The sequence below is a fragment of the Candoia aspera genome, chromosome 1, assembly GCF_035149785.1.
Source record: "Candoia aspera isolate rCanAsp1 chromosome 1, rCanAsp1.hap2, whole genome shotgun sequence".
In the NCBI taxonomy this organism is placed as follows: domain Eukaryota; kingdom Metazoa; phylum Chordata; class Lepidosauria; order Squamata; family Boidae; genus Candoia; species Candoia aspera.
Genome location: NC_086153.1, coordinates 274,145,654 through 274,172,526, shown reverse-complemented (window position 1 = coordinate 274,172,526; position 26,873 = coordinate 274,145,654). Strand labels below are relative to the sequence as shown.

Genomic DNA, 26,873 nt, shown 5'->3' with positions numbered 1-26,873 from the left:
ACATATGAAAGATGCAATGATGCATAGCAAATTAGAAATTGCTATTTGCTGTAAGGAACATGAAGATTTGGAACATTTGGTTTAAAATTTGTTTAGTATTTATGAGCATGAATGAAGAAATATATAATTTAATAAACCTTACCTGGGAGAGCAAAGATGATTTTTCTTACCCCATCGATATCCAAAGTTGCAAAGGTTGTAGGCAACCTAGGAAGTGATGCCAATTGTTGAGTTTATCAATTTTGTCCATAATAAGAAATATTTTTGCTTCATTTTTGCTACTTTCAACATCCTTAGAACATGTAATGATTCTCATAAAATACAGGAAATAAAATGGTGAATTAATAGTACTTTCTAATTCCATCATTTTTCCCATGAGAAAGCCAGATTTTAAGCCAACAAAATCCACAAAGGTGGCAATATCTTGTTCACTGGATGACTGATTTTTCTCAACATGAATTTGTCTTTGTTATGCTACATTGTTCATCTAGACAACTATTTTCATTTATAACCCAAGTATTTACCAGATGGTTACAGCATGTTAACAATAATGTTCCAAATTGCTTGTTTGCTAAATCCTCCAACACCACCTTTCCAAGCATGGCTAAGAATCACATCCCACTAAGCTCAGTGAGATTTAATTAACATTCCAAAGATGAAGCACTTGCTATGTATTTTACCTCATTTAAAAAAAAATTAAAGCACAGCTCTACAATTTGGAAATAAATCAACAGGATGAAGTCAAGAGAGCAACTGACTGCATGGGGATTTAGTTTTCAATGATTTTCATATGCACAATTAAGAGAGAAATTTAATGTAGATAAAAAAGTAATTGCAATTGAAAAACATAAAACAGAACTTGAAATTGAATTGTGTACAAATGATGAACATGTGATTGCTAAAATGTATAAACTTTTGCTGAGATTTGAAACGAAAGAACAAGTTAAAGAGTGCATGATAAAATAGGCTAAGAATTTTGGTTATAATAAACAGATGGACCAATGGGAGACAATGTGGTGAAAAGGACTGAAATTACATTGTATTACAATTTAGGAGAGAATTTTTACAAAATGATGTACTGTTGATATATGACACCAGAAAAATTAGCTAAGATGTATAAAGGTACTTCTAACCAGTGTTGGAAATGTGGAAAACATGAAGGGCCATTTTGCTACGCATGGTGGACTTGTGAAAAAGCAAAAAATGTTGGATACTAATACATAAAATGATACAAAGAATTCTAAAGATTAACATTCAGATGAAACCAGAACTGGTATTACTGGGCCTACTGCGAGACTACTATATGCACAAAGATGGAAAAATACTGAAATACCCACAACTGAGGAGCAGATTGTAAAAATAATGGAATTTGCAGAAATGGCAAACTTGACCTGTTTGATCAGGGATAAGACAACAAGTAATTTTATTGAAGACTGGAAACATCTTACGGACTTCTTGCTGAAAATGGAAAAAAATGAACTGGTGATTTATGGATTTGCTGATTAAAAAGGGTTGATTATGGGAAGAAGAGAATAATGATGTAATTTTAATGAGGGAAGAGAGAGGATAAATTTGTAACTGCTGTACAGAAGATCGGAAGTCACTTCTTTATATTTTCTTTTCTTTTTGTATTGCTTTTCACACTGTTTAACTTTTTCACCTCATACAGTTCTTTCTTATTTTTGTTTACTTTATATTATTTCATCTTCATCTTTTATCACTGATTTTTTAAAAATGAAAATTATATATAAAAAAAGGAAGTAAGTCAATGGGGGCATTTTATCCTACAGTACATGATTAAGATAACAGCCTGATTGGCTGAGGTTTAATCATGTGGATGATGGAAAAGTGAAACCAAGATCTTCCTGCCCACTTTAATGTTTAAGGAAACAGAATACCACCACACTGGCTACTTTTTGAGAGGTCAGAGAAATGTGAATTCTTACATAAAATGTCAACATGCACCCTGAATAGTGGCAGTCTGTTCTGTATTAGTATGTTTAGTATTTGGATATATTTAATATATGAGATTGCTATATGAAGAAAACACTACCTGTTGAAATTATACACTAATGAAAATACAGGACTGTTTACTTTAGTGGCAGCCGTGTATTTTCTCCTACTTTCTTCTCTGTATTATTAAAGAATGATTTTACTTAGTGATTGATCATTCCCACTAAGAGTGAATTTGGATCAACACTAGTAAAGTGTTATAAAAATATCTGAAGAACCCCTAGAATGCCATTTTATATGAATTGGTAAATAATGCCTGATAAGCCTGAGTGTGTGAGAAAAATAGGGGAAGAGGGAGAAGCTGGAGCTAATGTTGAAAGAAGAAGAGAAGAAATTATCTTTTTCAAACCTCAACAACTTATTATATTTAAAGGAAATATGTGCAATGTGAAGGATGTTTTAAAAGAAATGAAAGGAAAAATGACACCTTTCCACCACTGTGTAGCTCTAAAATGCTCCACTCTGGGGCTGATGGCCACAAACATTTGCTGTAATGTAAGAACACAAAACTTCCATATTCAGGTCAGACCAATTATTCTTCCCGGTGTTGTGTAGTCCAGACATCAGACACGTTCATATCACCAACCACCTGAATGTTTTAGTAAAGGGAAAGAGTGGGGGAGTCCAGTCCTTCCTGCTTCTTGTTTTGTTAAATAAAGCTGATTCTAGACTGAGTTTGTGTATCCCATGATAAATCCATAAACTTTCAGTCTTCCTTTGTCCCTTTCATTTTCTCCTATTGTTCATCACCTAACATAGGCCAGAGGTTACTTTACAAGGCATCTTGATAAACGTTGGTACATACAATATTTACTTGAAAAGGAAAACAACTCTGAATTTAACATGATCCCACAAATTATAGTAGTTAGAAAAAAATTACAAATATAAGCACAAATCCTGTGCAATGTCCCAATTCTCCACTTTGCCAACCTCTGGTTGCCAACTCCAGTTGAAACCAGTTATGGAGACTATCCTTCTTTCTCTAAGTATGTGTATGCATATTTGAGTATATCTATTTCCCAGAAGCCACATTTGAGGCAAGGAGAGAAAAGTGGATTTACATTAACTGAATCATTGCTCATTAAAATGAATTGCCTGCAAAATAAAGTATCCTGTTTACAAAACTGACTGATCCCTATCTGCATATACCAATCATTCTCTCTCTGCCAGGTAAACAATTCCCAATTTTAAGATGCAGAAAAACACAAATAAAGGCACCTCTTCCCACTTCTTTCTTCCAATGGGAACAGCAAAAAAGAAGCAAAACATGCTGCACAGGGAAAGATAAATGAATGAAAAAAAAAAGGGAAGGGGCGGCACAAAACTATACGGAGAGGAATTGAGCTACACAGGGAAAGACTGAGAAGCCCTGTTTAGGCAATACAAATACTGACCAGGCAAGCAACCCTCTCAATCTTCAAGCTAACTTTCAAAAGCATCCATGCTTTTCAATCAGGAAGTCGATGTTCATGTTGCTTTTTCTTGCTGGGAAATCCTTGTAAGGTCCAGCAGCCAGATGTGTAGACTATTTAGCCGTGACAAGTCACGTTGCCCAGGGTGCACCATGAGGAGGCTAGTCTACGTTGCTTAGCCACTCCAGTAACTGCTCATACATAAGTTAATTCTATTTATAATTTTACTCATTATTCATACTGCATGTTTTTAAAACAATCTACTGTCCCAATTTTTGTATTTTATACACAATTTATATATTGTTCTGTGAACTTTTATGGAATAATGCTGTATTCTGCTATGCCATACGAAATAAATAAATACAATCAGGAAGTCCAGAATGACTGGTATCTCATGTTTCTTTTGTTTTCAACAGGTTCTTAACATGAAATGTAAACTGTCCCTCTTCTGCATCATTCATCGATAATTATATGGAAGTATCTTATTAGCAATTAGTATGATTATTTAGCAGCACTTGCTGCAGAATAATTTTGGGGAAAAAGGGCAATATAATATTCCTTATTAGAACACGCTTTCTGTGAGTTATTTGGCAAAGCATTAAGCCTTTTCGATATTGTCCAGCACTATATGCAAAACTAACAGTACATGAGAAATATTACTTACCCTGGTTTCATAAAAACCCTGCCAAAATGAATCTGGGCATGAAGATCAATATCCAGCACCTGTTTAAGATAGTCCTATTTGGAAACAGACAGACAGATGAAAAAGGATTCTAAGATACTAATTAAGATATATGTAAGGTGAACCATCATCCAGTCCTAGAAATCTAGGCAGACATAGATCAAAGACATATATAATACGTTTATTTCAAGAATAGGCAACCAGAAGTATGCAAGCTAAGATAATGCACTGGTAAGTCCAAATTTCAAACCTTGTATGCAAAAGATCATATCAAACATTTAATAAAAGTCATCTGTCTTTTCCTATAGTTTGGAAGAGGGTGGACTGTCAGAATGTACTTTTTAATAAAATAAAATAAAATGGGTCCTCACCCGCTTCCCATTTTGACTCTCATTCCATCCAAGACTTGCTTCAACACTACCAACCCTGCAGGCCCCAACAGATTATCTAACGAATGCAGTGTGGGAAGTGAGATGATAGAAAGGGCTTGATCCAACTCAGCAGGACTACAACAAGATTTCTAAGCTCCAGTGTTCTTTTAATGATGGCAGTGAGAGTAGAAGATAGTCTTGAAGGCTTTGAGCTTTTCCTGGCTGTCCCATGGAGTTCTATAAGAAGCAGGATGGTGGTAGCAGGGAGGACAGAATTCACAGAAGAGAAAGCTCCAGGGCTTTTAGATTCTGCACAGCTGTTGAGAGTATTCAGATTCAAAGCAGGAAAGACAGCTTTGGATATGGCATTGGCAATACTCTGTACCTGCCAGATGTTCCTTAAAGAAGTCACATCTTTTCCAGGGTTTGCAGAGTACTTCCATGGGCTCAGAAAAGTATGCGTTTTAGTTAAGGAGATGGCAACAAACTGTCCTCTAAGGAGCACTCAGTGTGTAGACAAAGGGTACCCATACTGATTCTGAATATTGTGCAGCTCTACAAATCTGCTGTCTTTTTGATGACATTAATATCAGGTCCTTTAAGTCCATTTCAGTGTCTGAAGATTTTCCTTTGCTATCATTTATACTTTCCATTCCTTAAGGTGTTTTTGTCCCATTACTTTACTTTAAATGTATACCACCTGCTTTGATCCAATACTGTCCACTGCACATACCTTTTCTCCCATTGACACGCCCCCTGATGTGATGATGACATCAGCACGGCTGATTCCTTCATTCAAGGCATTAAGTAAATCATCTGGGCTGTAGGATGACAACAGGAAAAAAGATTAATGGCCATGAATATGAAGAGTTTATGCACTCCAAAGGAAGAGGTAACAAAAAGATACAACTCTGTTAATTCTCTTAAACAGGAAGAATATATGCTTCAAGAACAAGACAACTGAGAAATCATAATAGAAGGCACAGAATTTTGTGTATGTACTGGAAATGTTAATTGAATGCAGGAGAAATTTCACTGCCCTGCAATAAGCTATTTCAGGCTGACTCTCAAGAGGGCAATATAGCCACTTCACAGGTTACATTACTATAATGTAGGCTGATGGGATATAGGAAAAAGTTAAGCAGCAGCCAGAAAAGGAGGAAAAGAAGAAATAATAATTTAACAAGTATCTTTTAGAAATAAAATCTAATCTCCAAGAATCTCACTCTGTACAGAACCCACAAAATAAGATAGATCCATGATATTTCTGGTTTCTCATTCTTACTCCAGAGCTACTACTAGATGCAACTATTCTGTTCAGACTGAGTTGTTCATGAACTTCTTCTCATATATGGCTACATACTGGTGTTATCAGCACTTGACAAGATCCAACCCACAGCAAGGAGTCTACTGTTGATCTGCTAAACCTCATATCCCTTCTCGCTTATTACTCTTTCATTAAACTTAACATATAAACTTAACTCACTATAGTACAAACAATATACCTTACGAGATGTTTTGGATATAATACATACTACTGCAGCTAATTTACAATAGACCCTGCATTATGGATGGCTCTTTTTAAGCAGACAGATGTGTATTTTCAGCATCGTGTACTTTGTAACTACACTTTACCTTTTCCCTAGTCATAATTATATAATTACATTCCTTTAGAATAGTTTTATCCTTATCATGTTAATGCAAAACCAACAAGCAAAATGAAAAAAATATCAGTTTGCTAATCCTGGTAAAAATACTCTGAGACTCTACAGTTTCACAATTTAAATTCCAATAGCACCACTGTAACTACTGGATTAAAATGGAATTTGCTTTTGCTGTTCTGATATTAAACACACTTCCTTAAGAATAAGCACCATTTGGTACAGAAAAGGACATCATCTTTTAATGTTACAGGCAATAAAATGAACCTACTTAATCATTTAGATGCCTGCCTAGCTGCCCCTGCCTGTAAAAGTTTTTTCTTAAATAAAAATTCTGTGATAAGTGTGTCATTCCAGAAAAAAATTCAGGAACTGATACTGACTTTATTTGCTACTGCCCCATTGCAAGCAGTCCTCTGGAGGGTCATTTGCCCCCCTCCCCTTCCTGAATTATTGAGACCTGGATGCCAAGATCCAGATCAATATTCTCCAATGACCCTTTCTTCATTCCATGCATGTCAGGCTTCTTCTATCAGCCAGGACTGAAAGTAGTTGATTACAAGAAACAACTGTCTCAGAGCTCTGATTAATAAGACTCAGCCATGGTTCTCAGGTGTTGCTCTGCTTCTACCTCTCTGAGATTCCTTATAGGCTGGAAGAAGCTTCACCTCTTCCTCAGACTGTTACTTCAGTATTTGTTGCTTTCTTTGTTGCTTTTCCTTTTCTTCAGGCTGCTCTCAGCTGTTTCTGCTTGTCTTCATTTGGTCCCCTGACATCCAAGTTAGTGCTCTTTGCTGTCATCTTCTCAGACTTGTGTTTTCTTTCTTCCTTCTGATAAAACTGTAATCTCCGGACACCCAGTTCAGCTTCTGGAATAACTCCCAAATCTTCCAAAACCAACTCCTCTCAATACTTCCAAAATCTTCCCAAGAAGACTGCAGGGACTTGTTCAGGCAGTCACCAGGAGTCAAGACTTGGTGTATGTACCCCTCTCTCTCCCCCCACTTCTAATTTTCAGGACATGCTGTGTGCATCTGTCTGGCTGTTTTGGAAAAAGCAAACAAACAGACCCAAAAACGTTGAGCTGTGGGTGTAAGAAAACTGTCTAGGCATGAAAACATTCTTCCTGTTTATAAATTTCTGCTGAAAGCTTGTACTGAAAGCTGTGATGATGGTGTGACATTGTAATTTTGCAGTCAGGCACTTTTCTTATTCTTATTTCTTATTCTTTCTATTCTTATTTCTATATAATGTCTCACAAGCTCTGTGGTGTGGAGGCAAGATTTTATATAAGCAGAAAAAAAATAAAACCATCCTGTTCTTTACAGAGATTTAAGGAACTAGAAAGATCAGATTCACTGATCAAATTACCTGTGTAATCTACTAGAGAATTCTGAGTTCCAACAGCAAGAGGCAGGGTGAATCAAGATTATGGGTAAATGGGTTGCCAATAAGCCCACAGAACTCTGGTGCTGCAAATGGCAAAGCAGAAGCTTGGGGACTTGAACTGTGCTTCAGCCAAGCCAATAGAGACAGAGAGACAAGATGGAACTGCAGTAAGCTATAGACTTGATTTACTGTTTGGAAAACATATAGGCTGCTGCATACAACAAATTACCCCTTCCTTTTTTATTATCAAGAAGATGAGAAATGAATAATCCAATATTCTCTCAGAGGAAATGTTGATTGTATGTTAAACAAGTCTGATGGTCTGCAGTGAGAAAGAGAAGTGCAGTGGTGGAGGTGAATTTATGCCCTGCTGCATCCAGTTTCCTTCCCTGCTTGTCCACTAGAGCTGTGCAGATTTGATTCCCAGATTTACTTTGAGGAGTATCAACTACTAGTCAATAAGGAACCCTTTAGTTTACATTTTTCATCCTTCCAACTAGCCTTAATATGTATGAGCCTGTAGCTTTAGAGACATAAATTAGGATGATGGCATATGGCTTTAATTCCTAGCATTTATTTTCATATCTTGAATAGGGAGGCAACCCTGTAGCACTTATTTCTGTGTGATTCTTAATCTGATTTTAATATTGTTTTGTTTACATTGGTTAGGCAATGATAATCTGATTTCAAATACACATCTGACTTTAAATAAACTAGACAGTAGACAAATGTTTAGCAGAACTATTTAATTGATTAAAAATCATATGATAAATTATATCTTGATGTCTTTCCATAAACTATAGCTTTCTTGATCTTGAAACTTTTCAAATATATTTTTTAAAAAAGAAATAGTAACTTTAAAAAGGTTTTTAAAACTGAAACATTAACGTCTGATTGTCTTGATGGAGTTTGCATAATCAGTATAAAAATAATTGCCTCTAAAGTAAATAAAAACCCCGATGACTTAGGGGGTTATCAGTTATCATAAAGAAAAAGTAGATCTCCACTGAAGTTGTCTATTTAAAGCAAATTCATTGCGGTTCAAAATGTTTTACTTAATATTCAAGGGAATGGCTAGAAATTCTTTATGTCTTCCAAAAATGTACATGATTTCCAAATAAAAGCACACTAAAATAATGACTAAAATGAAGATGAGAAAATTACTGCTTCTAAAAACTGGGAAATTTAAGGGAACACATTTTCATAAGTAATCTGTCATGAGTAAGGATGGCGAGCAGGAGGCTCCCATCCAGACTGTCAAGCGCATGCGTAGCACTGATGAATTGTTCAGCCATTCAAAGAGACACAGATCAGGACCGCCTTAACCCTTGGGGGTTATATGTCTGGGTTTTCCCCACGCTTCTTCAGTTTGTTAGGATTCCTGTTAAGTACTAGCAATAAATATTAGAGACCAGTTCCTTGTCTCAGTGTGTTTCCTGGTTGTTAGGACATAATCAAAGAAGATGCAATGAAAATAGAAAAATATTACAATAATGATAAATGACATTCAGCAGATTCAAATCTATAATCAGAGAAATTAATCTAGTCTACCCTATGTATACCTAAAAGTATTATTTAAAAAGAGCATGTTCTTTGACTGGATATAATGTCACAGAAACTTCTACTGTAATGATATTTAGCCAATCCAGTTATTCACAGTGGAAGCTTAGTGCCACTCATGGATCAGCGCTTTATCTGTGTTCAGGTTGCAGTGATGGACAAAAATGCTTTCTGTAAACTATCTAGTAAAGCAACAATGGAATTTCCCCCAAATATCAAGTTCTAGCCATCAAGACGTACATTTCTTGAAAGAACCTAACTGAGGAAATTTGTAGGATAAGAAATAAGATTCTTCCCATTAGAAGGGTGAAATGACTGGTAATAGAGGTAACATAGATCAATACCAGCAATATATGTCTTTCGAAGCAAATAAAAACAAAACAGATAAATACACTCTGGGCCAAGAGATAAAAGATGACATAATTTTAAGATGTATAAATATAATAATATTGTGGTAGAAAAAGAAAAGAGCTATTTTGCACATACTTATCTCCTACAATCCCCAAGTTGATTGTTGGATATCCATGCTCCTGAATTGTTGCTAAAAGAGTTGAACGATTACTGTCTCTAATCTTTCCTGGTAACAAGTCATCTTCAGGATTCAATAGCTATAAAAAAAATGAGAAAATGCTTCTTTAAATAACTGGAATTTCTTACTGACAATTTGCAGCCACCTCTTGGGGACACTGAAAATAAATATTTACACTACCAGTAATTCACCGATGCAGTAGGAACACAGAAGGGAAAAAGTGCAGAAATCTAGATCTTGGGTTTCTTCCAGCTTGTGTATTTAGTTTAATAGTATTATGTGGAAAATGAGTCAAAATAACTAATTAAGAATAGATTATAGTCAAATTAATTGGACTGTGAAACCACTTTTGTTAAATACAACAATCTTAAGACTGTGAACAGGTATTCACTTATAATATCTGGGTGCATCACTACTGTGAAAAAGCAATTTCTTGAAGATTTGCAAAAGTCTAAATTCAAGCATTTTTCCAGACGTTAAAAGAAGTTGCTAAGATCTTGTTTAAGCTTGTTCTTGGTGGTTGGGAAGAAAATGAAATTCAAGTATGATCTGGGGTGCTGCTCTTAAGAAAATCCAAGGAACAGCTAGAAGTATGTAGGTGGAATTGAGAAGACAATCATTTTGTTAGCAATATTTTACATGGTTAGGACACATACAGCCTTGCATGATGCTTTCCCAAAGTAAAAATGTCCCTCTTATCCCAATGATTCTTCTGCTTCTTCTCCTTCACATCCTCAGCATCCATTTTTCCTTTGCTTTCCTACTGGGATTTTATCTTCGAAAGTGGGTTGTTGTTGTTGTTAGTTGCCGTCGAGTTGTTTACAACTCATGGCAACCCTATGTATATATGCTAGATTGCACCCAGCTGTGTTTATCAGCCACATGACTTTGCTGATGGAAAGTCATCTTGCATCTTTCTACCCACTGTAGGCCCCCAAAGCTGCTTGGTGTAGGTTAAAGGACCTTTTGGAACAGATTTGTAGGGAGCATGGTAGAGAAGAAATCCTACTGCAAGAGCAGAAAATCCACCTATGCAACAATAAATAAAAGTCATTCAGATTTTGTATAGCTTAACATAACATTCTGTGAACTGAATTCCAACTCTGGTCAGTATCACTGCCATTTCTGTTTCTCACTTCATAATAAGTATGAATTTTTGGTTTTTGACTTTTGAGATATGTACAGTGGTGCTTAAAAATTTGTGAACCCTTTTGAATTTTCAATATTTCGGCATAAATATTACCTAAACCTTGATCTGTTTTCCACAAAAGTCCTAAAACTAGATAAAGAGAACCCAATTAAACAAATGAGTCAAAAACATTATACTTGTTCATTTATTTATGGAGGAAAATGATCCAAAGCTAAATATTTGTGTGGGGTAAAGGTACATGAACCTTTGCTTTCTGTAACTGGTGTGCCCCTCTTGGGCAGCAATAACTGCAACTAAACATTTCCTATAACTCTTGATCAGTCCTGCACATCAGCTTGGAGGAATTTTAGCCCATTCCTCCTCACAGAATAGTTCAACCCAGGGATGTTGGTTGGCTTCCTTGCATGAATTGCCTGCTTCAGGTCCTTCCACAACTGTTCTTATAGGATTAAGGTCAGGACATTGACTTGGCCATTCCAAGACATTAACTTACTTCTGCTGTAACCATTCTTTGGCATACAACTTCTATGTTTTGGGTCATTGTCTTGCTGCATGACCCTCTTGCTCTTCCGCTTCAGTTCACAGACAGAATTCATAGTTCCATCAATGACGGCAAACCATCCTGGTCGAAGCAGCAAAGCAGGCCCAAACCATGATATTGCCACGTTTCACAGATGGAATACGGTTCTTATGCTGGAATGCAGTGTTTGCCTTTCACCGAGCACAACGCTTTTCATTCAAGCCAAAGTTCTATTTTGGTTTCACCCATCCACAAAACATTCTTCCAATAGCCTTCTGGCTTATCCACATGGTCTTTCGCAAACTGTAGTTGGGCAGCAATGTTCTTTTTGGAGGGTAGTGGCTTTCTCCTTGCAACCCTGTCATGAACACCATTGTTGTTCAGTATTCTTCTGATGGTGGTCACTTGAACACTGACATTCACCAATACAAGAGAGGCCTTTAGTTCCTTAGATGTTACCCTGGGCTTTTTTGAGACCTCCTGGAGTATTACACGCATTGCTGTTGGTGCAATCTTGGTTGGTTGACCACTCCTGGGGAGGGTAACAATGGTGCTGAATTCTCTCCATTTGTACACGATCTGCCTGAGAGTGGACTGGTGGAGTCCAAACTCTTTGGAAATAGTTTTGTAACCTTTTTCAGCCTGGTGAGCATCAAATATTTTTTTTTACTGGAGGTCCTCAGATATCTCCTTTGTTAAACCCATGACATACTTCCACATACCTGTGTTGTGAAGATCAGACTTTGATAGTGAATACCCAGAATTCTGTTCTTTATATAAGGTAGGACCTCCCATGCTCACACCTAATAATTATACCATTGATTGAAACAAATGACTCTAATTCCCTCTTCAAAGAACTAATAATCCTAGAGATTCACTTATTTTTGTAGCTTTGGATCATTTTCCTCCATAAAGAAATGAACAAATATAATATTTTTGACTCATCTGATTAATTGGGTTCTCTTTATCTAGGTTTAAGACTTGTGTGGAAAACAGATTATGTTTTAGGTCATATTTATGCAGAAATACTGAAAATTCAAAAGAGTTCAAACATTTTTAAGCACCACAGTACATATAATGCAAATACCACATTCTACTGTTTTCTATGAAACCAGATATTTGAAAACACCATGTTAAACAGTTTAAAATGTCTCTTTTACCAATAAAGAGGCTGCAAAAACTGAAGTCAAAGAGATTGTAAAACTGTAATCAAAACAGAACTACCTTGCTTTTTAATGAATTCTACCATGCTTTTTTTTGACAATTTATAAATGTTAGGTATTTTCTTACTTCATTCCCTGTGGACATTACAGCAACTACTGGAAACTTGTTAACTTCAACTTCAGTTACTCCAACAGTTGCGAGTAGACCTATCTCTGATGGACCCATGTGGGTTCCCTTGGCCAGTACACATTCACCTCTTTTAATGTCGTGTCCTATAGGCCTGAATATGCACCCAAAACAATAATAGAAAAATTGATTAAGTTACTAACAAAATGAATACATCCTTTAAAACATTTCAATCTATTAATATTAAAGATATTAAATAGCCAATTTTTCATTTTAAAACGTAAAGGTAAGCAATTCACTAACCTGATATCTTGACCTGGTCGAGCCTGCACCAGAATGCGTACCTCAAGTTCTTCAGTGCCCTGTATTTATGGAAGCAAGACAGATTTCAACTTACATCATAGTATGGTGTGATCATAGCAGACTTAAGTTGTGGGCTAGAGGTTTAAAAATCTGTTCAGGACAATGACTGGCTTTCCATATAACAGTAAACCATAATATGGTTCATTTCTTTCTGGCTTAGAGTGTTATAACAAGTCCATTTATTTAAGATTGGCATTATATATGCAACTGGCCATTGCGGCTTATTTAACAAATTCTGATTAAAATCCCAATTCAGTGTTATTTGTGAATCAATATTAACATCCAAATACAATCGTGAATATATTATTCTGCAGAAGAGTGACATTACTGGTTGAAATATATTCGTGGCATTTGATTTTTTAAGACATAGTATGGTCACATTAATACTACAAAAAGAGGTTTGTTGGACAGCATTCAGATTCATAATGGCTTGCATCCACATTTGGAAATAACGATGAAGAATAACACTGAATCTGCGGCAGAGATGCACCTTTTGCTCCCCCTGTGGTTACCTGAAAATGATGTCTGTCAACCAACTGATTAACAAAATCAGTTTTTTTATATGTAACTAATTAGTTCAGGGGTAAGGAAGCTTCTTACTATAAGAATTTGTATTACCTTTCCCAAACACTGTTAGTGTTCTCATTTTAGTCGTGAAGTATGGCCAGAGCCAAAGTAGTCAAAATTAACTACTTGTACTACTATACTTTTAAGTATACAATATCAAAGAAATCCATCCATCTGATGGTCCTTTCCCAAACTGTGCAAGGTTTCCTTCATCAAATTTGTAGCTGCAGAATAGGTCAAGAAATGAATATCAGCAATAACTTAGAGGAAGAATGTTGTGGGAGTATATTATGAGAAAGTTGGAAAGCCTGGAGATTCACATTTGGCCAATGGGCTCAAGATTCACCAGCCTTAAATTAACTGATAAGTACATTAATTTTTAACACATTTCTCTGCTTATTTATATATTTATAAATCTCATAGTAAAAATAGCTTACAGTATTAAGCTAATACCCAAAGTTGTCATAATGCAAGATGGGTGGGAAAGAAATATGATAAATAAATACATAAATTAAAGCGTTAAAAGTACAAGAATATTTCTTGTACTTGTTTAATAATAATCTTTATTCTGCACTTCTTCCATATACCTATCAAGCATAAGAAAAAGGCTGCATTTAATTTCTAATATTTCTCTGCATGCATCCATCAGTCCTATTCATTCCTCCTTCAAACCAATCAAGGCACCACCAAAATACATTATTCATTGCGGTCTACTGGGGAGTGTACATTTTTTTGCGCGCACAACATTCCAAGTGTGATCAAATGTTCCAAGTTTGAAATAAAGCATGTGTGATTTGAGCATTTTATTTCATGCTGTTTTGTTCAATGCTTAAAACAAAATGTAACCAGCTTGAGCAGCATTGTTTTGAGCATTGTGATTGGACCTTTTTTGGTGTTTGTATTTTTTTTTAATTTCCAGTTTTCTCAGCACAACAGTTATATCTCTTCTTTTATTGCCTTCTACTGAATAGGTGTCATGTTCACTGTTTCAATGTATTTTATACATAGTAACGTTTCACATGCCATGGCGCTGATGCGCGTTTCTGTTTGGGTGGGAGCTGCTGTGAGACCTTGTACCAAGCTCTGTATGTGGAATCAGGAGAATGGAATGTGTTTGGGTTATGTTCTCTGTTCAAGGACTTTTCCCGCAGACCATCAGAAACCGTTAGGAGCACCTGGGACTGTGGACTTGAAAAGATTCTACGGGGGGAGGGATTTTGTTTGCACCGAGGGTTTTTAGTTCGAATTTGCCGCGCTTTCACCATTCTCAGCTTTCTTTGCGATCCTGCATACTATTCTTCAATAAATCATATATCTTTGAAACCCTGCTTATGAGTCTGATGTCCATTAGAATAGGCAATCCTTACAATAGGAAGGGTAGAAGCAGTTACTAAGCACACAGCTCAGAGCTGAAGAGCCACTGTTGACTCTGTTCTGTTGCCTCTTTCTGCCATTTTTAAAAATTAGTTCCTACAGGGAAGTCAGAGCTCATGTGGGTGGGCTACATATCTGTTTGGTCTTCTGCTGCCATTTGCAAGAATGGTGCCTGTAACAGAAAGTAAGTAAATAAAACTAAATTAAGGTAGCTAAGTGTAAAGATGTCTGGCTGTATTTATTAGAGTTTCACAAACATAATGCTAATGCTGCTGAAGTTCTAGATTATAAATAAATAAATGCAAAGTACTATGTTGATGCTTTGGCTTGATTTATTGAGTTTTGATTGGTCTACACTTCATGTTCTGCTGCTATTAGAATTCAGGATGTGTTTAAATGCAAATTTTGCTTATTTGTAGAACTTCAGCAGTACAGGGTTTTGTTTTGTTTTGATTATTGTACTGTTAACATTATTCATGCAAAGGTACACTTCAACACTTCTTTTGCAGCCACAAAACATGGGCAGCCAAATAAGACTGGCAAAGAGCAATACAGTAATTGCTTTTCACTGGGCCTGTGTCTATGAAACTGATTATAAGGACACAATTCCAGTACTTGAATTTGCTTACTAGATAGATAGAGCGAAGTGTTAGTCTATAATAACTGCTACTTACCACTGAACCCACAAAAATTGCCAAGGGGATGATTTTTAATTTGTGCAGAAAGCATTAAAAAACCCTTTCCTATGGGGTTTTATTTAACGCTTTTCAAACAATTTTAAAAATTGTCTCCTTGTCCAAATTTTCTGAAGGTCTAAAGGGAGTCAGCATGAGCTACCACCCCACCTTCCCTTGTGACTGGGGGGAAAAATAAGGGAAGAGGGAATCACTTCTTTGCCTTTTGGCTAAGACCAACTGTAGTCTAGGGAACTTGCAGTTGGTTCTGAATTCCCATTGTTTTCTATGGCTGGAATTTAAGCCATTTTGAGGTTTAAGCCATTTTAAGCTTTGTTCCATTAGAATACAGCCAACTGAGAATGTTCTGATGACAGCAGGGATTTTTTTCCCCTTCAGCTCAAAACATAACATGATTTTGCACATATTTATTTACGATTATTTGTATGCTGCTTCCTCTCATACAGTCTGCAGTCTCTAGACTATAGAACTGCTCATACTGTTTTGTTTCAAATGTGCAAATGCAAGTTTGTACCTATATAGTAGGGTTACAGACTGATGAATGATTCCCTGAAGCTGCATTACTGCAGATAATAGCAACAAAGAATTTTTTGGTAGCACTCACATCATCAGATTCCCTGATAAGTTCTGTATCTTCCACTTGCACCACAGCATCAGCACCACAGGGTATTGGAGCACCAGTTGTAACTCGCATTACTTGGCCGGGCATTACAGTCTGAGTTGGCTAAAAAAATATCAAAAGATGTCAATTTTAAAAATTTAAGATGAAATTTGTATTTTAAAAACTTGGATTACAGACGTTTTCTTCATTAGCTTAATAGGACAACCACTCATATAAAAAAATTGCATTAGGCTTCACAGTTTAATTCAGATCTTAATGAATAAATATATTACTGATGGAGGAACCGAGAGAACAAGCTTCTTTGAGTCTAGCACATTATTTCTGGGAAACACATACCCAAAGAGCTGTCAATTAATTCTTCTTCTTCCATTTCATCTTTTTTTTAAAAAAAACAAACTGTAAGCAGTAGAAGTTTTCAAACAGACTGCACAGAAAGTGAATTTCCATCCCCTTCTTTCTGGGAGTGCCTGAAAAGTCTCTCTGAACAATCAGGAACGTTGCTGACTAAGGTGTAAGATAGTGCTGGGGATTAAAAGGGCAGACAGGAACTCTAAAATTTGGCACAGACAACTTCTAGGAACAGATTATGTGAAGCCTTGACAACTGGGTAGGTAATGTAGAGAGCCACAGAGAAAACATTTTAAGCTTAGGGAATGAAGAAAACATTAGAAAGAAACTCAAGTGATTCTGCCTCAACTCCCTGGGGTATAAGAGGGCGGGAAGAGCAAATACAGCCAGGTTTTCAAGGTTTTGTTATGTATCAATAAAGTAGATACATTACCAGAATCTGATCATATACCTATGAAATTAAACTGATCATTGGGCCAGATTAATTGGTTCTCCTGCAGAGTAGAATATCAGTGTCACAACTGAGAGGCTTTTCTTAGTTCTTTGGAATTGACTCCTACCAAAATAACACTTGGGATCAGATCTCTTAATGCTTAAAAGCTCTTACTTTCTTAGGCCTTAGTGAAGCCATAAATACCCTACTAATTTGAAAGCACAGATGTTGATTTTATTAACTTTTAGTCTAGAGGCTCCTTATTTTGTGGTGTGATTTTACAATTGATATTGTATTATTTAATTGCTTCATCTGCTTTAATTTGTTCAATTCATGTCAGTGACTAATAAACATGCTTACTGCCTTTTTATTTCATGTACATAGGAACTTAGTTATAGGCAAATGATAAATAACTTTTCTATCACTACTACTGCTAGATTTTATATGCATGGAGGCAACTCACCATATTAGAGTATCTAATTATAGAACTCTCACAATTCATATATTCTTTGTGTTATCTACAACAGTCATTGGAATGATTTCATGTTATCTTACAAGATTATTCTAGTTCATGATGAAGGAAAAAAAAACAGGAAAGGAAAGCAAAATATATTGTACTTACTTGCTCACCAGCTTGGGATTCTCCAATGATGAAACGATCCCCTGGTCCATCAGCAGCTGAAAGTTAACACAACATCTTGATAATTACTGTTATAAATAAAATATGCACTATCAGGTTTATTGTTTTTGTTAATGTTATTTTTGACTTCATAATTTCTTCTCTTACAAATATTTTTGCATAACAATTTGGATTCTACCATTTTCCTAAAGTACAACATAATTGCACAAGATAACTTACTACATAAAATGCATTATACGTTGATTTATGTAAGCATCTCAGTGTCACACCCTACTGCTAAGATTTCTTAAATAAATATTCCTTGGATTTACTTACCAGGGGCAAAATGAATTTTATACTTACGATAAAAGACAGTGAATTATTTTTATTGTTCCATTTATGTTGAAAAAAATAATATACAGTATATGTAAATATCTTTTTAGGATGATGTTATAATTTATGCCGTATTCATACTAAGGTATGTCTAGCCAGTAAACCAGAAAAGATCTGGGGTGTGGCTGCAGTAGAATTGGGCATATACTAAAAGTCAGGAGAGAATGACTTTAACTTGATTTTTGCTCATTCCTCCTTGTACAGTACCTGAAGCACATCCAGTCATGAAGGTTTCTTATGTCTACGGAGAACGGCTTAAGAAAGCAAAAGGATGGGGAGGTGGATGAAAAGAGTGCCCAGAACAAGCCAGCATGAAAGGTCTATTGTGGTAAGAGATTCCTGCTCTGTACATGATGCATTAGATACTTTTATTCAGCAACTTTCCTTTCTCTGCATGAAAATGTCCTGAAATCTTTAAAAAAATATATCTGAAGGCCATATTATTACAATAATAGTTAAAATCATTTAATGGACCAGGTGGAAAATTTCTTTTGCAGTACTGAGCTTTTTGAAATTTAACATATTATGAATAAAAAACATATAAATAAGCAAACTGATTTATTTGTAATACCACTCCCAAGTTATATTAAGTGTAATGATACATGAAACCTACTTTTAAATAGTTTTTCAAAACAGATATTTATATACCCTATAAGTATGAATAAATTTCATTAAGGTAAGGATTAATATGCTACTGAGAACTACTGGACCTGCTGTTCCAGGCAACATATATAAACAAGCACTCTACTGTGTTACTGAACTGGAAAAAAACATTCTATCACATTCAAAATCATTAACATTTACCTCTGACAGCATAGCCATCTTTTACTGAAGCTGGAAAAGGTGGAAGGTTGTCTTTTGCATAAACATCTTGGGCAAGGACTCTGCCCATTCCATCTAATACATAAGTAGAGGAAAAAAAGAAAACATACATGAAATTCTGATAGCAAGCTGAGAGGGCAGAGGGTTTCAAAATGTATGTATATACAATAAACTTTATTTTCAAAAAATCCTTTCAAGTTCTATCAAAATTTATAAAGAAACGTTTAGAACAATTTCTAATTTTGCCAGCCAGGTTAAGGGTGATGCACAGTGCTAAAAATAATAATGTTAATATAAAAAGAGTTCTAACCTCTCAATTTTTATTTTAAGTGTACCCATATACTTTTCAAGGAAATACTGAATACTTCCCTTTCTACATTTTATTCTCAATAATCTGTGAAGAGGAATAGAGACATACCATTTTTTTTTAAAATTTAAAATATTGAAAAAAACCATTCAGAAAGAAGAATATTGGCTAGTAGACCAGGAGCAGAACAGTAATATCACAATGTGGACTTTTCTCTATGATGACACATTTGCAAAATGGTTTGATCTCAAAATGTCCTGGCCTTGAGGCAGCGATTTCATATGTTCAAAGACCAAAACAAAACATGTATTCTGAGAACTTTGTTTTAGAGATGCAACAAAGCTGGGCCCTTTTAAGTGGCATTGTTTTCAGCAGGGCCGCAACTGGGGGTGGTGGTGGTGGCAAGCAGGGCATTTGTCCCAGGTACTGTACTGGGGGGGCGCCAAAATGAGCACCGGGGGGGTACCAAAATGAGCACTGGGGCACCAAAATGGGCATGGAATCCATGTTTGTCCCGGGTGACACAGACCCTAGTTGCAGCCCTGGTTTTCAGTATTCTGACCTTTGTGAGCACTGCATTTGGACTAATGTTTTGGAGCATGTGACTGGGCTACTTTTTTCAAACCTTTTCTAGCCTGGACAGTACAGAAGCAGCTGTGATAATTTAGACTGACTGGGGTGATGTCTTGAGAGGAAAGTAGCAATTAAGCACACAGCAAGACAGAAGTTTATGCTTCTAAGATTTTGCTATTTTTAAAACATTATTCAATGTAATAATTAATGTGCTGGCCTAGAAACCAGAAGATGGTGAGTTCTAGGCCTCCCTTAGGCATGAAAGCTGTCTAGGTGGCTTTGGGCCAGTCGTTCTCTAGGAGGCAGGAACATTAGGTATGTTTGCCACCTTGAGGCAGGAGTATTAGGTATGTTTGCCACCTTGAGTTGTCCTAATACAAAGGTAGGATAAAAATCTCCTCCTCTTCCTCCTCCCCTCCCCTCTTGGGTAGGTTGCTCATATAAATAGGTGAGATAAAAACCTGGATATAAAAACTAAAAGAGGTGGCTAATCATGGCAGAAGTAGGCAATCTACCTGTGGACATCTCCCAGTTCCTTTGTTTCACTTGACTTCATATGTTTTTTCTGTTTACATAGTATTATTTTGTTTTTTGCTAAATATTATTAGACAGGTTGTTAGGAAGCAATTTCCTATAACATAGTGATGGATGCCAAATACATTTATAAACTTACTCTCTTTTTTACTTGACATGCAGCAGGAAGAGAAACTGATGGTAAGCACGATTAATAATTTTGTGTTTGGTATTGTGATTCTTTCCTGCAATCTGGATTTTTTTTTCTGTGAAAATACTACTACTGTGCATTTTTGGTGACAAAAGCAAATGTTTTAGCTAAAACTTTACCAAGCAGCAACTAGGCAATATATATAGCTCCATTCTCATAATACAAATATAATAAATTACTGCTGCTTCTGCTGTTCTTCATGTCACAAAGCACTCTTTGGTCCAGATTCCTTATCTTTTTTACCTGAGTCATTTTCCTGCTAGAAGGGAGGTCTAAATTGAACTACATCTCAGCTATGAATTCATTAGGTAAATTCCAGGCCTTACACAAGCCTTTGGGGTGTGTGTTTTGTTTAAGCTGCCCGGAGTCACCATGTGTGAGTTGGGCAGCCACATAAATTCGTTAAATACATACGTACATACATACATATCATTCTGTCTCAGTTTCACCATTTCCATATGCAATAGGAAGATATCCAACCCAAGTGCTGCTGTAAACATTCTAAACATCCTAATAAGTTATGCATAACTTAAAACAAAAACTAGGGCTGGGCAAGTCCTTTCAAAGAGGTATCCTGCAATGTACAAGTTTATGCATGAAGTACCTTTCTCCAAATCATTAAAGCAGCCATATCTTTTTCCAGATGCATGCAGCTGCTTTGTAAGCTATTCCTGGCTGTCTCCACATACAAGGCTGTGTCTGGAGATGGATTGTGGAGACAAGCAAGAACAGTTGACAGTACAGCTGTGCAGGTTTAGAAAAAGATATGGCTGCTTTAATGATTCAGAGAGAGGTGCTTTGTATGCATTTCTGTGTATTGTGAAGCACACCTTTCCAAGTATTTGCCCAGTCCTAGAAAGATAAAGCAAATGAAAGTTAAGCAGTTCTCCCTTTACTCTTTCTCTGGATGCCTGAACTGATACTAAATACCTCGATAATTGATTATTTCTGTTCCAAGCACTGGAGTCATCTCCAGAACTGTAATGAAGGCTTTGTCCATAGATGTTAATGGAAATGGAGACATACGATGTCTTCTTGCTACTTTTGTAATGTCTACAGCACTGTGACCTGCAGAAGATGAGCATTAAAGTTATAATTAATTTTTAATAAATATTACAATTAATATTTTCCCTGAAAGGTTGAGAAACTGTATATACATTGTTTCCCTCAGCTAAATAACAATTACTTGCTAATGTATCAAACCAATTTTCTCTTTATATCCTATATCTTTTGGAGAGTGAAAGTACTATTTAGAGTAAGATGTTAAAGATGTTCTTCTATCTCAAAACAAATTTGTTCCATCCATTTTATTATTTACATAAATAAAATTAATTTAGCTGGCTAAAAGGAATATTCTTGTTAATTTGAGACTCATTTTGAGCAACAACACCTCATGTTTTTCTACATATAGAACCACTATATTATTATTTTATATTTCTGACAGTGCTTATTTGAATTAAACTATTCTTGAATTAAACATTATTTATGCAGTGAATCATGACCAACATTATAAACTCACTTACAGCCAGCGGAAACAACCATTTTTTTCTATACATACAGGGTGTAGCAAAAGTCAAGCCCCACAGGCCAATCACAATATGCTTATTAATTAATATTTTTTTCAGCGAAAACATTACTGACTTAGGAATGTTCAAAGGTTATGCATCAAATGGGTACCGAAGTATTTAGAAAAAAATGGCAACCAATTTGAACATTTAATGTAATTTATATAATAAACTGTCTATGGGGCTTGACTTTGTCTATGGGGCTTGAGTTTTGGTACAACTTGCTTTAGTTTCAAGTTTAATTTGGCTAAATCAACCAAATTGAAATTCATCTGATTCACATGGTTGCTATGTTAAGTCACCCAGCCTTTTTGCCAGGGCACATTTTATCTAGATCTGCCAGTTTGTAGAATGGACTTCAATTTGTAAAAGGAACTGAGTCCCAGCAATAGCTTCCTACAGGAAGAATAGAATTTTTGCAATTTCCTATTCCCTTGCACTCCGAATACCACTTCTTATAAGGTTCCACAGGGTCCCAAAACAGTTTTTTGGGGGAACTGCAAAGGGAATCATCATACATTAGATCCCTTCCTCCAGTATCAGTAGAACTCTGTTGAAAGCAAATTTTGACATCCCTTTAGCTACAGGGTAGCAAAAGAGTAGCAATAAATAGTCAATATTATTTCTCTTAAGGTTCAGTATTACCATTATGGCTCTTTCCTTTTTAATTAGGAATAAAAAACAAACATTGATAAAAGCATCTATAAAATAATTAAATCAACATCTTTCCATATTTTTGATGATTTAGGGCATTTCTAACTATATAGGCAAAAGCATTCAACTGGATTGGAGTCTATGTTTTGCTACCAGATTCAGCTGGTGTGTAAGATGCAGTTTGTCCTCTTCAAGGTTCAGCAGATCTGAAACCTTTCCATTTTAACTATATGAGGGTTAGGAATAAAGAGTCTAATTCTAACAATTCTTAATATGGGAAATTGTGTTAGTACAATGAGTTGGATTCAGACTTGTTCCATACAAATGTTCATATTATTCTGACAGGTCCTTTTGTCTTCCATAATAGTTGGAGGTTAAAGGCTCTCCAAGCCTCTATAATAGTGAAAATGGTTCATGGGGCTACAGGGGCAGGAAGAACACTACTATTCATAAATCTGGATGTAAATCAATGAATTTATAGTAGAGTTTGGAAGAATAATAGTGATGGCTTGTAAATTCTGCTTTTGATTCTGCTTTTTATTTTGTGAAGAAATGACTGATAAAACTCTCCCATAGTTTGCTAGCTTTGCTTCTAGGAAAACATATTAGGCTTTGGATTTGCAACAGATTTGCAACTGAAAAAGATGTAAATGAGAAATTCTTTCTCAGCTACATATCAGAAATTGGTAAGACTCCTCAAATTACATCTGGTCACTAAAACTCCCCTAACCTGAAATATTTTTAATAGATTATCATTATTAACCAACCTCAACAGACATAACATACTACAAGGAAAAAATACTTTAAAAAAAAAATTGTAGTACATTTTCGCTCTGAAGAACATTGTTTACACGGATGACAAAGTCTCCTCAGACTTGTGGGTGTCCAGTCTGTATATATTATGAGGCTTAAATTGATTCTGGAATAACTCATTATGTTCTTCAATTTCTTTTTCTTTTCTTTTTTTTTAGTAAAACTCATTAGAAACCAAGGTTAGCACACCAAACTAAAAAATTATATTAAAACAATATTTTTTACAAAATACATTTTTCTAAAGTACAATATCTATTCTTATTCTACTGTTCAGTTGAAAAGACTTTCCAACACTATGAGAAAAAACTCTGCTTTCTTATGGAATTTCTTCAGAAAAGATTCTTCTAAGATAAATCCCTAAATCTTGCTTAAATGAAAATTCCTCCTTTTCTTCTAGCTGAACACAATCTGCTTGTTGTATATCTGATGTAATTGTGAGTTCCAATTGTTTTATCTCAGATAACTGTTTTCTTTCATTCTAGGGCATTCTAGAAGGACTTTCTCTTGTATTTATCTATCATGTAAGTAAAGGCAATTAAGATCCAACAGGGTGGGCATTCTCCCATCACTTAAGCGGTGTTCTATTGCTAAACCAGTGTCATCTGCCTTCTCTATTGCTGTGCCTGCCCTATGGAATAGCTTTTCCCCCAAGATTCAGATGGCTTTGACCCTGCCTGTCTTTTGGAAGGCTCTGAAGATCCAGTTTTTCTCTCAGACATTGGGTCAGGAGCGTTTGTGCCCATCTAGACTATTTCGGACTGGCTTTGCTGATTTGAAGTTGCCTCTGGCGCAATACGTTTTACTGTGTTTTAATTTTTTTTAATGCATATTACTTGCTGTTTTGAATTGTATGCTTATTGAATTGCACATTGAATGAGTGGCTATAGAAATTATTTAATAAAAATATTAATTTTTTATTATTTATTTTATTTAAATAAAATAAAATATTTTTTTTCACTTCTAAGAAAGAGGGGAAGGGGTCAAAAGGAAGGAAAAAGGTTTATTCTATTTTGCTGTCACCTGAATGGAAGACGGAAGACTCAAAGACTGAAGAGCAAGTGAGATTCTCTAATCCTTGACATTAGAATAATATTGTAGTGTCAAGATACTTTTGATCAGAACTTTCTAATTACTACTTTTATCTTCTTCAATAGCCCAGAATAGATGGCTCATGCTAGATACTATTTTCCCTAAGAAATGTTCCACTAGGATCTCTGATTTCTGATATTGCTTGGTCTCCTATCCTAACTTTCAATGCCTTCATAGTTCATCCTATATTTTTTTTATTGCATGGAGACTGTTCCGTGTAAATGTTTGCATGATTACATCTGTTAAAATCCTGTGAATTATACTTTTACCCATCTATCTAATTAGTGGTTTTGTCTTGCACTTAAAATTAGAACCAATGACCATAAGATAAATGGGCTTACCCTGTGATAATGAGATGCAGGATTGTTTCATCAGGCAATAGATCTAACACAGAAATCACTTTTAACTAGATTCCCTTGTTTTTCTCAAAGTAAAAAATAGTTGTTTTGTGCACCTGGGAATATCCTGGAGTAGACTCCAACATTTTTCTATATCCCCTCTATACTTGATTGTGAGAATCTTGGATTGCAGTTAGAAATCTGTGTCAGAAGCATAGTTGCATCTAATTCTTAGCAACTGTTGATAACTGTCCATTAGTTATCTCCAATTTGTTTAGGATGAGACCATATTTTAATAAAGACTTTTTGTCAGTGGGTTTTCGATAGACGGTGATTATTAAGTAGTTATTTTCTTTAGTTGGAACCAGATCCAGGAAGCTGCTGTTTATTTTGTGTAAAACTTAATGTTGTCACACTGCTTATTTAGCAATATGTAAAATTTATTCAGAGTTTCTAAATATTTTTCTTAGAGGCTTTTATTACCTCCAGAGTCTTATATTGTGGGCCAGCTTGGCTAAAGACCAATCAGAAGTCAGGACACTTGGCTATAAAGACAGGAGCCCAGTCAGTCCCTGCTCAGTTGCTTATGGCCTCCGCAGCAGACCACCTTGCCTCTGAAGATGCCAGCCACAGTTGCCAGTGAAACGTCAGGAAATCTGTTGTCTAGATCATGGTCACTAAACCGTGAAGCAGAATACTACCCAATAACAACTAATTTTATAATAAATCCTGATGCTAGTTTTTTGCAATATTTCCTAGGATAAATCTGTATCTATATCTATATTTATATCATCTATATCTATATCTATATCTACAGTATATCTATATCTATCTACAGTATATCTATATTTATATCTATATCTATCTAATATTAATGCAACATAAACAGTTGATTCAATTCATGTTGTTAATTGTCAGGTTTGCTGTCATAAAATATGGAAAATTAAAATACATTTTCACTAGAAGCATGATAGTCAAGTTTGAGAAGTAGCTCTGTCAAAAAATGACACAAGAAAGAATTTTGAGAAACCTTAGGGTGAAGTTACTCAAATTTGGTCACCTTTTATTATCAATATTAATAGTGTTTCATAGATACTTTGACATTTGATTATTTGTATCTACAGTATTGCAAGGTAGGTCATTGATTATTTGTGACTACTTTCTTGCACTTACTGTATTAACATATAGTATTAACATAAAAGTGCTCTCATTGTGTTGGTGCATCTGGTCATTACGTCTCACTCTGATTCTAAGGAATATGTTTGGATATTCTGGACTATATATTTGAAGGGTATGTCAACTAGATAAAATGAAGGTCATATTTCTGGGCTAGGTTTAAACTTCTAACACTTAGCTCAGATAATTAGAATTTTCTCTTAGGAATTCCATCCCTAAATATTCAGCTTCCTCTTTTTTACAATCAGTCGCTGTATCTTTTATTATAGAGATTCATTGGTCCAACCCTTCTTTCCTTCTGATGTTCAAGACCAGATCTTCACAACTGTTTTGGATAATTATTATTATTCCATATGTTTATAATTCTCTGTTTGGTCACATTAAAAACTACAGTTCAGCAAATACCTTTGGGACAATTCTGAAGATTGCATCCAAGGATCTAAGGGGCCCCAGGTTATGCACACTCCCATTCTAGTCAATTAATGGAAACAAACTGGGATGATTTCATTTTAAAAGGTATGTATTATTTTTCATTCAGACTGTACAAACAGATGTAATAAAAAAATCAACTAAAATAACAAAATATAAAACAACACAATGAAACAGAAGTATTAATTAATGAGAATTAATAAAAACCTCACTAGTCACAAAGCTAAACAGACGATTAGCTTCATACAAATTATTTAATTCAGTGATTTTGAGCACTTGACTCTATTTCATGTGTGCATTTTGGTGTATTCATACACATATATAACTATTTAGCACTGATATGTCAGCCCTTGAAGGTAGAATAGACTAGGAAACTAAAGTCATGTAGGCCA

General features: G+C 35.4%; 1 protein-coding gene across 13 annotated transcripts in view; it reads right to left on the bottom strand.

Annotated features, from left to right (window-relative positions):
- Positions 1-26,873, bottom strand: part of GPHN (gephyrin) — a 276,493-nt gene that overhangs the window by 5,677 nt on the left and 243,943 nt on the right. For all 13 annotated transcript variants that reach the window (XM_063289771.1, XM_063289780.1, XM_063289767.1 and 10 more), the window contains 10 exons: positions 21,348-21,485; positions 18,796-18,888; positions 17,602-17,657; positions 16,181-16,300; positions 12,881-12,939; positions 12,578-12,731; positions 9,575-9,696; positions 5,212-5,299; positions 4,090-4,163; positions 143-207 (listed from right to left, as the gene is read on the bottom strand). In XM_063289771.1, the coding sequence (XP_063145841.1) occupies positions 143-207; positions 4,090-4,163; positions 5,212-5,299; positions 9,575-9,696; positions 12,578-12,731; positions 12,881-12,939; positions 16,181-16,300; positions 17,602-17,657; positions 18,796-18,888; positions 21,348-21,485 (969 nt within the window). The remainder of the gene's footprint in view (positions 1-142; positions 208-4,089; positions 4,164-5,211; positions 5,300-9,574; positions 9,697-12,577; positions 12,732-12,880; positions 12,940-16,180; positions 16,301-17,601; positions 17,658-18,795; positions 18,889-21,347; positions 21,486-26,873) is intronic.